The sequence below is a fragment of the Nycticebus coucang genome, chromosome X, assembly GCF_027406575.1.
Source record: "Nycticebus coucang isolate mNycCou1 chromosome X, mNycCou1.pri, whole genome shotgun sequence".
NCBI lineage: Eukaryota > Metazoa > Chordata > Mammalia > Primates > Lorisidae > Nycticebus > Nycticebus coucang.
In genome coordinates this window covers 147,741,289-147,753,900 of record NC_069804.1, presented here as the reverse complement: position 1 = coordinate 147,753,900, position 12,612 = coordinate 147,741,289, and the positions used below count along the sequence as shown (strand labels likewise).

The window sequence follows — 12,612 nt, the reverse complement described above, 5'->3', positions numbered from 1 at the left end:
CAAATCAATAACTTAGTCTTTCAACTTAAGACACTGGGAAAAGAAGAAAAAAAAAAAAAAAACTAAACTAAACCCAAAGCAAACAACAGGAAGGAAAATGTACGGATGAGACTGGAAATTAATGAAATGGAGAATAGAAAAAAGATGAAAGCAATAAAACTAATAGTTTTTTTCTTTGAAAAGATCAAGAAAATTAATAAACCCTTACTTAGAGTGTCCAAGAAAAAGAGATTCAAATTACGAAAATGTAGAATGAAAGAGGGGACACTATGAACAACTACATGCCAACAAATTACATCATCTAAATGAAATAGAAAAATTCCTACAAAGACATAATAGAAAACCAAATGGACCTATAACAAATAAAAAGACTACATTGGATAGAGGACCATACATTTTATTAAGCTTCTTATAAAAACAGGTTTTGGATTCATTGATTTTCTTAACTGATTTTGAATCTTGAATTTCTGCTCTGATTTTAATTATTTCCTTTCTTCTGCTTCTTCAATTCCATTTCTAGTTTCCTAATGTGGAAGCTCATGTGATTGATTTTTGATATCTTTTTATAACATATGCATTCAATGCTATAAATTTCCCTGTAAGCACTGTTTTTGCTGCATCCCACAATGTTAATAAGCTGTGATTCTTCCTACTTTGTTCTTTTTAAAAATTTCTTGTAGCTACTATTCTAGTTATTTTAAAATTTCAAATAAGTTTTAGAATTTCCTTGTCTGTATATACAATTCTTGATGGAATTTTGATTATAATTGCATAAAATCTGTTTATCAATCTGAATAAAATTAACATCCCTATTTTGTTAAGTCTTCCAATCCATAAACTAAGTGTGTATCTCCCATTTATTCACATATTCTTTTATTTCTTTCATCAGCATTGTGTATTTTTCAGAATATAAGTCTTGCATATATTTTATTTGTTAATGCTTATATATTTCTCATTTTTAAGCCATTGTAAATGATATTGTATTTTAATTTTGGTATCCACATATTTATCACTAGTATATAAAAATTTTTTTTGTATATTGACCTTATTATATTCCACACCCTTACTGAACTCATTTATTAATTCTAGGTATATTTTCAAAATAAAATTCACTGGGATTTTCTATACAAAAAAGCTTCACATCTGAAAATAGGGAAGTTTTACTTCTTCTTTTCTTATCTACATGACTTTCTATCTCTTGGCTGGTTGCACATGCAGGATATCTAGCACTATGCTGAATAAAAGTGATGAGAATAGATGTACTTCCCTTGTTCCCCATGTAAGGAGAAAAGTGTTTAATCATTTACCATTAAGTATAATATTAGCTATAGGTTTTTCATAGTTGCTTTTTAACAAGTTGAGGAAGTTCCCCTATATTTCCCCTATATTCTTATTTTCTGAGGGTTTTTTCATTATTACTAAGTATTGAATATTGTTGAATTAATGCATTTTCTTCATTGATTGATGTGATAATGTGATCAATTCTTCCTTAACCTGTTAATATGGTGGATTAGATTGATTTATTTTTTTTTTTAACATAGGACCAGCCTTGTCTCACCGGTTGCATCATTTGTGTCTGATGAGAAATCTGGTGTCATTTAAATTGTTTATTTCTTATAGGTAAGGTATCATTTTTCTCTGGCTGTTTTCCAGATGTTTTCTTTGCTTTGTTTTCAGAAGTTTTATGATATGTCTTGGCATGTATTTTTTTCCTAGAGGCAATTATCATGATTTTTTGGTTGCTCAGCTTCTTAAATCTACAGGTTTATTCCTCTTGCCAAATTTGTCAAGTTTTCAGCCATTTTTGAGCATTTTTTAAAGCCTCTACTCTCCTCACTGGACTATCATTAACAGAAATGTTAGGTCTTTTTAGAATCCTTCATATATTCCTGGGCCTCTGATCATTTTTTCTTCAGTCTACTTTCACTTTGTTGTTTAGATCGATTTATATTGTTCTAGCTTTGAATTCTCTCATTCTTTCCTTTGTCCATTCTACTTTTCTGTTAAGCTCATCCACTGAGGCTTTTATTTTAGTCATTGTAGTTTCCACTTCTAAAATTTCCACTTGATTCTTCAGGTTTTTATTTTATCAACAAATATTTTCTATTCCTTTGCAGAGACTTTCTATTTTTTTCTTTGTTTTATACATATTTGAAATTATTCATTGAATAATTTTTATTACAGCTATTTTAAAATTATTGTCAGATGATTCTAACATTTCTGTCATTTCAGTGTTGACATCAATTAATTTTCTTTTTAAATTTATGTCAATATTCCTGATTCTTGGTATTATTAATAATTTTTGTATTAAAATATGGATGCTTTGGATATTATGTATTGAGACCCCAGTGTTATTCAAAATTTGTTTAGTTGCTTTCGTTGGGTTTTTGTTACTCCACTCTGGCATGGGACAAGTGGGTATCACCTTGTTACTGTCAGGTGAAGAAGCAGAAGTCCATTTTCCCCACTAGGTTACTGGTGACATATTAGAAAATGTTCTTCTCATTACTGAAGGGAAGGAGCGAGCATTCCAGCTTTCTACATGACTTCCACTGACATGGTTATTTGTGTGTGACCTTGTTAAAGCTGGAAAATGACAATATTCTTGACTTCCACTAGGTCTTTTCTGATGCCACCTCTGTGAGGAGAGGGGGGCTACTTCATTACTGTTTAATGAGGGTGGAAATCTAAACTCTTTACTTGATTTCTACTGATACCATGGAGTAGATTCATTACCAATGGCAGGGATAATACTTTGGGTTCTCTATGTGACTGCATCTGATATCACTCCGGCATGGTGTCATCTTATTACATCCTAGCAAGAATGGAAATCTAGAGTCAGAGAGCTTAGCCCCAGAGAGCTGTGGCTGCTCAGGGACCAGCACTGCCACTGTCACTGTCACTGCCACTGCCACTGCCACTGGTACCTCTTCATCACCATTGCTAGGCCTTGGAGGGGGTACCTCTCACACCCAGGGACAAGTGCTATTGATGATCTGCTATTCCTGCTCTAAGACCTTGGGGTAGGTAATCTCCTTGGCTGAGTGTCCCTACTTCTCTAGGGCTGTTGTTGCTGTGGGATCAAAGTGGGAGAAAATCACTACAGCCCCCTGTGTCCACTGCTACTGCTACTGTTGCTGCTGCTGTAGGACCCAAGCAAGAGAAAATCCCCATGTCCCCAGACTCAGATGCTCCTGCCCTGCCACACCCTACCCTTGCCTGATCTTTCAGCAATGGCCAGGAGACCAGCCCACACTTCCACACAAACATCCCCTGGGACTGTTACAATCACAGGGCAATGAGGAGACACAGAAGAACAGCAGTGTTCCTGAAGTTCTGACCTGTATAGTGTGCTACCTCAAGAGGACTGAAAAATGGCATAAATGCTTCTTAAGACATAGGAGGGAAGACAGTGCACTCTCCTAGACCAGAAAGTGCATGGATCATGATTCCAAGTTGTCAGCAGCCCTCCCAGTGAAGTTGTGAGTGTAGAGAAGAAATTATATGGTTGGGAGTGTCCCCATCTGAGAGCAGAGGCAGCGTAAGAGTTTAAGAAGGAAAAGGGACATGGGGACCTCTACCCCTCCAATGACCCAATTCTGCAGACATAGCCTTCTCCACTCCTAAGCATGAGCTTTTAGTACAGTCATTTCTAGCCAGGGAATCTTAGCCTCTGAGTCTCTATATCACTGGATCCATGGCCAGTGATCTCTAGCACCCACTAACACCACAGCTGACTTAGGGGGTAATATTTCATGGAGTTTGCAGCTCAATCCATTCCCTCTAAAAAGCTACAGCAAGTACTTTTGAGTGCTCTATGTACAAAAGCTACCACCATCTCTGAGGGAAGATGGGAGTAGTAGTCCTTTGCCGGAGCTGCCTGTTTCTTCTGGGAGGAGACAACTCACCCTGGAGGCAGGTTCCTAGCACAATAACATGATCCCTGCTATAATTTTTTCACAGTCCACAGCCAGTATGGTGGCTCTGCACACAGTAGTTTGAGGAACCTATGACGGCTCTGCTATAACTAGACAAGGACGACAGCTGCAATCTTGAAGCTTTGGGGCCCCAGAAAGACACAGACCACTGTCATTTTCAAGAGAGGGAAAGATGTGAGCGGCTTGTGCATCCCACAGTTGTCTGCCTATTGTAATTTTGCAAAGAGAGGGCCACCTTTTCTATAATAGGCTCACAGTTCATCCACCCTTCTCCTGCCTGAGAATTCTTTTTAAGCAGCAAAATTCTCATCAGAGAATAGGTAAACAGCAAAGCTATCTGTATTGAACCGAAGGAAGATATTTCACATGAGAAGGAACCAGCATAAGAATTCTGGCAATATGGAAAAACAAGCTCCTTCAATACCCCTGAAGTATTACGGAAGCTCTCCAGTAATGGACTACAAACTAAAGCAAATTTTTGAAATGTCAGATTTTGATTTCAAAATTTGGATTGCAAATGGGCTTAATGGAATAGTTTAGAAGGCCAAAACCAACACAAATAAACAAAAAAAATGTAGAAATACTTCTGTGGTCTTGCAAGAAATTTAGACATCCAGATACACGAGGATCAACAAAGTTCTGGAAGATTTATTGCAAATAGGACATCACTAAGGCACATGAATCATCAGTTCAGCCAAAGTCAACATGAAGGAGGAGCTCTTACAAGCCATGAAGTGAAAATGTGAACTAATTTACAAAGAAAACTTCATCACATAGCAGACTTCTCACCAGAAACCTTACAAGCAGAGCCTGTGGTCCCATCTTTAATATACTTAAACAGAATAACTGTCAGCTAAGAATTTTATATTCTGCAAAACTAAGTTTCATAAATTAAGGAAATATAAAATATTTCCCAGGCAAGCAAACACTAATGGAATTTGTCACCAATAGACCTGTCCTATGAGAAATGATCAAAAGTGCTCTAAACACCATAAAAGAGGAGTCAACACTCATGAGTGTGAAAAACAGTTGAAAATAAAAACTCATGGGTGGCGCCTGTAGCTCAAAGGAGTAGGGCGCCGGCCCCGTATGCAGGAAGTGGAGGGTTCAAACACAGCCCTGGCCAAAAACTGCAAAAAAAAAAAAAAAAAGAAAAGAAAAACTCGTAGCTCATATCTATCAGTAATACAAAGGAAAAAAAAAAAACAAAGTAAATAGGTAACTGTCAACATGATGACTGGAAGAGTATCTCACTTATCAATATTATCAATATTAACATTGAATTGTAAACAGTCTAAATGCCTCAAAAGGCATAGATTGAAGAAACGGATTAAAAAAAACTTGCTTTCTCCAAGAAACACATTAAACTAATAAATATTCATATAGATTCAAGCAAGGGGATGGAAAAAATATATTGCATGCAAATGAAAATCCAAAACAAGCAGAAGTAACTATTCTTATATCAGATAAGGTAGACATTAAATCAACACCGATATAAAAGACAAAATGGTCATTACATAATAATAAAGGGAACAATTTAGTAGGAAGTATGTAATAACAATCCTAAATATAGATACACCCACAACAAAGCTCACAGATTCAAAAAAACAGATACTAATAGATGTAAGAAATGAAATAAACAGCACCATGATATTTGTAGGAGACTTCACCACTCCACTAAGAGATCTAGTCAGAACTTCATAGTAGAAAATCAACAAATAGTGGACTTAAACAAGACTCTAGAACAAAGGGCCCAACAGACATTTACACAACATTTTACACAAAAACTGCAGAATATATTAATACATTCTTCTCATCGGCACATGGAACAATTTTCAAGATAGACTATATGTAAGACCACAAAACAAGTATCAGCAAATGAAAAAAATTGAAATCATTCCATATATTTTCTCAGTTGTGAAATTAAACTAAAAATCAATTTCAGGAGGAATCTCACAACTATACAAATACTTGGAAATTAAACAACCCACTGCTGAATGATCTTTGGGTCAATGATGAAATCCAGAGAGAAAGCAAAAAAATTGTTTGAATTGAATGACAATAGTGATAATACAAAAATCTCTGGGATACAAAAAATCATTTCTAAGAAGTAAGTTTATAGCACCAAATGCCTATAGCAGAAAGAAAAGTTCACAGATTAACAATCTACTGTTATATATCAGGGAACTAGAAAAAATAAGAACAAAAGAAATCCAAAGCCAGCAGAAAACAAAATCTAACAAAGATTAGATCATAATTAAATAAAATTGAAAGCAACAAAACAATGCAAAAGGCCAATGAAATGAAAAGTTGATTCTTCAAAAAGATAAACAAAATTAACATACTGCTAGCTGAAGCAAACAAGAATAGAGAGGATTCAAATAAGCTCAATTAGAAATAAAAAAGGAGACATTACAAATGATAACCACAGAAATACAAAAATACATCTGAGACTACTGTGAATACCTGTATACACAGAAAACCTAGAGGACATGGATAATTTTTTTGAAATATAACACCTCCCAAGAAAAAGAGAAAAAAAGTAAAAGGCTATATACATCAATGAATTTATGTGGTACAATGTGCTGATTTTATATATAATGTGGAATTCTTACATCAAACTGGTTAACATAGCCTTCACCTCACTTACTTAATTATTGTGTTAAGACATTTATACTCCACTCATAATAGATTTGACATGTACCCTTGCAATATATACCATAGGTGAGGTCCTACCAATTACCTTCCTTCCACCCACCTCCCTTCCCCCTCCTCTTCTCTCCTTCATTCTGGACTATAATTGTGTTTTGTTGTGTTTTGTCTTTCATATGAAAGTTTGGGTGATTATAAATAGGTTTCATAATAGTACTGACTACATTGGATACTTTTTTTTCCATTCTTTAGATACTTTACTCAGAAGAATATGTTCCAGCTCCATCCCTGTAAACATAAAAGAGGTAAAGTCTTCATCTTTTTTAAGGCTGCGTAATCTTCTATGGTATACATATACCACAATTTGTTAATCCATTCATGGGTCAATGGACACTTGGGCTACTTCCATGACTTGGCTCCAAAATCACTTTACAACAAAGATATTTGCACCAGAATATTTATTGCAGCCCAATTCATAATAATATTTATTTTGAGTATCTGCTGTATGTCAGGTAGTATATTAAGTGCTTTACATGGATTTATTCCTTGCAACCTTCACGTACATACTATTTGTCCAGTTATGAGGAAACTGAGATTGTGAAGTTAAATAATTTACTCAGGGTCACAGAGCTAGTAAGCAATGTGCTGGAATGAAGATTTGAATATAGGAAATCTGTAGTTTTAACTACTAGACTATATCAGATGTTACCTAACTCAGTGGGAAAAAAAAGTCAGAGAACAGATATGTAACTGAGAGCTGACATATTCCACCATTCTTCCATTTTCCTCCTCCTTCAGATCCACACACATTCTGCCCTTCAGTACTTACTGTGTTGCAATCATGTTATCAAATGGTAGCAGAGTCCACATGAATTTTTAATTTTACTGTGGAGTATTTTTTTGTGAGTACGGGGCCCCACTCAGCACTGAAGTTCATTGATTCAAAGAGAGCATCTAAAGTTTAGATTATTTAGGTCAATGTTCTTGTTATAAAGACTGTAGAGATTGTATCAGTCAATTTTCTGTTATTTATAATAGAATACCTGAAAGTGAGTAAAAGAAATCTATTTTTCTTTTTTTATTATTATTTTTATTATTAAATCATAGCTGTGTACATTAATGCAATCATGGGGCATCATACACTGGTTTTATATATCATTTGACATATTTTCATCACACTGGTTAACATAGCCTTCCTGGCATTTTTTTAGTTATTATGTTGAGACATTTACATTCTACATTTAGTAAGTTTCACATGTACCCTTGTAAGATGCACCACCATAGGTGTGGTCCCACCGATCACTCTCCCTCTGCCCATCCTCCCTCCTCCCCCCCCCATAATCTTAGGTTATAATTGAGATTCCTTTTGGAAAGATGTTTGGAGAACACTTAGAGATCTAAAAATAGACCTGCCATTTGATCTTACAATTCCTCTACTAGGTATATACCCAGAAGACTAAAAATCACATTATAACAAAGATATTTGTACCAGAATGTTTGTTTTAGCCCAATTCATAATTGCTAAGTCATGGAAAAAGCCCAAGTGCCCATTGATTCACAAATGGATTAATAAATTGTGGTATATGTACACCATGGAATATTATGCAGCCTTAAATAAAAATGGAGACTTTACCTCTTTCATGTTTACATGGATGGAGCTGGAACATATTCTTCTTAGTAAAGCATCTCAAGAATGGAAGAAAAAGTATCCAATGTACTCAGCCCTACTGTGAAACTAATTTATAGTTTTCATATGAAAGCTATAACCCAATTATAACATAAGAACTCTATTTTTCACACTCTTGAAGGCTGAGAAGTCCAAGATCAAGGAGCCTCATCTAGAGAAGGACTCTTTGTTGGTGGGGACTCTCTTGGGGACAGCCCCAAGATGGCACTGGGTATCACATGGCAAGGAGGCTGAGCATTTTAATGTGCTAACTCAGCACATCTTTCTTCTTATTATTCTTATAAAGCCATCATTCCTACTTCCATGATAATCCATTAATCCATAAATATATTAATTCAATTACTTCTTAAAGGACTCACCTCTCAGAACTGCCATATTGGAAGTTACATTTCAACAAGAGTTTTAGAGGGGGACAAATTTTCAAACCATGGCAAAGATGAAGCAAACTCTGAAAAGGTGTACACAAATGAAGAATTTGTAAGTTATTTCCCATTCCTCTACAGACTCATAATTTCAGTGTTGCTTACTTTTTATTTAGAATTGTTTTGTAATGACATGGATCCTAAAGCTGCAACTTAAGTGATTTTGGTTTTGCCTCTCAGCTAGTAACCCTCTCCCCTAAGTTTTCTTCTATTTTCTTTTATTTCCTGGCAACATAATTTTGTACATAGAAAAGAATTAAAAGTGCATCAACAAGATCTTTGGATTAAAATTCAATATAGAAATATCCATCCTATACCATTAACAATTAAAGAATTAAAGTTAACATGACCACACAAAACATGAAATGCATACAAATAATTCTTCAGAAATATGTAGTATTTCTACATGAAAAATTTCTAATTATTATTAATATAAAAATACATGTCTATATATATTGAAAAATTGTTATTAATGGTGCTTTTTTATACTTGTTGGTATTCCTTCTGTTATAACTCGGATATTGTCAATTTGCTCTGAGGGTTCAGGATTGTAGCGAACAGCTAGCCCACTGAGGGGCACACATATCTGATATTGAGTGTTATTATATATGTAAGTACCTTCAAGTTTTCCTTATGTTCATAATAAGAGTAAATCAATAATACAATTTTGACAGTTTTTCTAGTTTGGGTTACCTTTTGGATACATTTTTTTACAACCTTAATCCTGTCTTAAACCTAAGATTAAAGAAGGAAGGTGAGAAAGTTGAAAGCAAAGAATGAGTAATCAGTCCCATGCTGCTGGTGCTCATGCTCAAGCTTCTGCCATGCGTAGACCAGTCAGCTCCTGGTATGTGACTGGGACAAGGATATCGTCTGTTTTTTCAGAGTAAGATGGTGGGGATGCTCTGGGTGTTGTTGGACCGTCCACTCCCCATTGCTGGCTGGTTTCAGACGTGAATGATATATCCAGACAGGGATGCCATTCACATTTACTGCTGTTGGTGTGGACAGGATCACCAAGTAGGGGCCTTTTAACCATGGTTTCAGAGGGCTCAGGCTCCAATCTTTAATCTACACCTGGTTACCAGGAGAGTGGGGGAGATAAACTAACAGGATATCTATCATTCACCCATTCTGAAATATTTTTTCATTATTTTTCTTAGTGACATTAGTTGGTTAGTAAGGTAGTAAGTTTTGTTTCTTCCACCAGTACTCTCAGGGTCCCTGGTAAATTTCTTAAAATGGGAGGGGTCCTGGGATATAGTGTGATATAGTATTTTATAGGGTGAGTAACTTATTCTGTTTTTTTTCTTTTTAGTTTTTTGAACCAGGTTACATTGATTACATTTGTTAGGTAAAGTCCCTCTTATAATTGTGTTCCACTCCCAAAAGATACATCACACACCATGACCCTCCAGCCCCCTCCCTCCTTCCCTACCTCTACCTCACCCTCACACCTCCTCTTTCCCCACACCCCACCATGTACTAGGTTATTAATTGTCCTCATATTAGAATTGAGTACATAAGAGTCTTGTTTCTACATTCTCGTGATGCTTTACTAAGAAAAATGTGTTCCGCTTCATCCAGGTTATTACAAAGGATATAAAGTCTCCATTTTCTTAAATGGCTGAATAGTATTCCATGGTATACATATACCACAGCTTGTTAATCCATTCCTGGTTTGGTGGACATTTAGACTGTTTCCACATTTTGGCTAATCTTTGTGCTCAACTTTTCTTTCCATTCTATTTAGCTTTTTGGTCACATAACAGCAGAGCAAGAACATGATTGTTCTGACCAAAGGCCAACCCAGGGAAAGTGTTGTTGAGCTGTAGGAATGGCCTAGACTTCCTGTTTCTAAACTTAATTTCTTTCACCCTCTTTGACTTGCACTGGTGATTCTGTCTCCTGGGCATTGGGAGACAGACCACTTAACACATTGATTCTGAGAAACCTACCAAAATCAAGCTTGATTAAGGAGAAAAACAACTTAAGAGGCCCATAGAACAAGAAGAGAGGAGTGCAATCACTTAAATATTGATAAAACAAGACAGAAATTTTAGTATTACCAAGAATAAACTGAAACCTACAGTGTCAAAAGCCTTTTATTGAACATCACGCTGAAGGCCAAGAGACCCTGTAACTTTCCAATGGTACTCCTGCAATCTGACACTTTGAGTCATCCCCTGTGCTCAGGGATCTTTAAAAGCATCTTCTGTGAACCAGAGATGCCCCAAACTCCTTGAAATCTGCAGAAGTGACCCACATTTGCTTGAAAGTGCTCACAGAGGTCATGATGGATGCACCAATCCATGCAGAGAAACATCTATCACGAGAAGCCACGATCTTGATGGGGGTCCCTTTGAAAGCACATTGATCTAGTTCTTTCCTGAGCCTTTCCTCCAGTCCAGGAAAGAGAGTGGTTCCCCCACACAGTACAATATCTCCAAACAGGTTCTTCTGGATGTCAACAGAACATTTCATAATGCTGCTGGAGACCATTTTTGAGAGTCCTGGACTGTGGATGCCTAGCTGGTCAGGTGCAAAGAGAACTTCTGGTGCCTGGTACAACTGATGCCCAATGTGGATGACATTCCCATCTAGAAGTCTGTATTCTTGAAAGACTTCCTTTGGCTTCTTGCATAGCTCTTTATCTGGCTCCAAGGCAATGTAGCACAGCTTCTCTTTAATGTCATTCACCAAAGCCTTGTTTAGCATGCGAGGAAAAGTACACCCTCTAGGAAAGAGGATCCGGATGAGATGCTCTGTGATGTCCCTCCCTGCCACATAGAGCTTGGTGACTGCATGAGGCAGGGCATAACCCTCAAAGATAGGGACAGTGCAGGTGACCTCATGTCCACTGTCCACCACCAGGCCTGTGATGCAGGCAGAGGCATAGAGAGCTACCACGGCATGGTTGGACAGGTAGAAAGCAGGCACATTAAAGTTCTCAAACATCATTTCAGCAAGCTTCTCTCGAGACTCCCTTGGGTTCAAGGAGGGCTCCGTCATGAGTATAGGTTGGTCACAGGGTTTTACTCCCAGGCGGCACTCAAAAAGGTGTTGCCAGAGTTTCTCCATGTCATCCCATCTTGTTACCAGTCCACGTTCAATGGGGTAGTGCAGAGATAATGTCTCATACTTGCACTCGGCTTCTTCCCCCACAAAGTACTTCTTATTGTCTCTTTCTGAAGGAATGTTAACTTTAGAATGCCCCACGACAGAGTTGATGATATGACGAGGTCCAGTCTCTCCGGAAAAGCCTACTTTGCAGAGCCCTGAACCATTGTCTAAAATCACAGCTGGAACATCTAAGACATGTGGATTAAACATGTCTGCTTCTTCCTTTCCTGAACCTCACCAACTGAAGGAAAGAACTCTTAGGCTACTTTGTGAGATAGGCACCTTTGGAAGTTTTAATGCCACAGGATTCCAGAATTCTTAGGCTGTCATGCAGGTGGAGCTAGCAGGTTGTCTCCAATGCACCAGAACACCCCATCATCAACCCACTAATGTTTTCTCATTTCTAGCAGTCTAGGTCCTGCTGAGGCAACTTCAGGGGTGATTGTCCTTTATGTCACAACTTAGCCAAGGCAACAATTGTCCTGAGTGGGTGTCAGAGGGACTGGTTCTATGAGCCACCAGTGCTGCCTATCTGGTGAGACATAAATCCAGGGAAGGCAAAGCACACATATGAACAGCTTTAGTGAGCCTGTGAACCTAGAGCAGAGGCCTGTTTTTAGACCAAAGTGAAGGCTGCCAAACTGTGTGCCTGTCCTAAAGATACTCTCTACCCTGTCTGGTCTGGTGAGCTTCTTTTGCAGAATGATAAAAACATCTTTCCCTATGCTACAGGAAGGAACTAAACATCATACATAGGCTCAGCTTGGAGTAAGGATATAATCAAATCAAG

The 12,612-nt window shown here is 37.1% G+C and overlaps 1 protein-coding gene across 1 annotated transcript; it reads right to left on the bottom strand.

Moving 5' to 3' along the window:
* Positions 1-10,901: 10,901 nt before the first annotated feature.
* LOC128578309 (actin-related protein T1-like) lies at positions 10,902-12,032 on the bottom strand. The gene has a single exon (XM_053580902.1). It carries the CDS (start codon positions 12,030-12,032, stop codon positions 10,902-10,904), a length of 1,131 nt encoding a protein of 376 aa, XP_053436877.1.
* Positions 12,033-12,612: the final 580 nt, after the last annotated feature.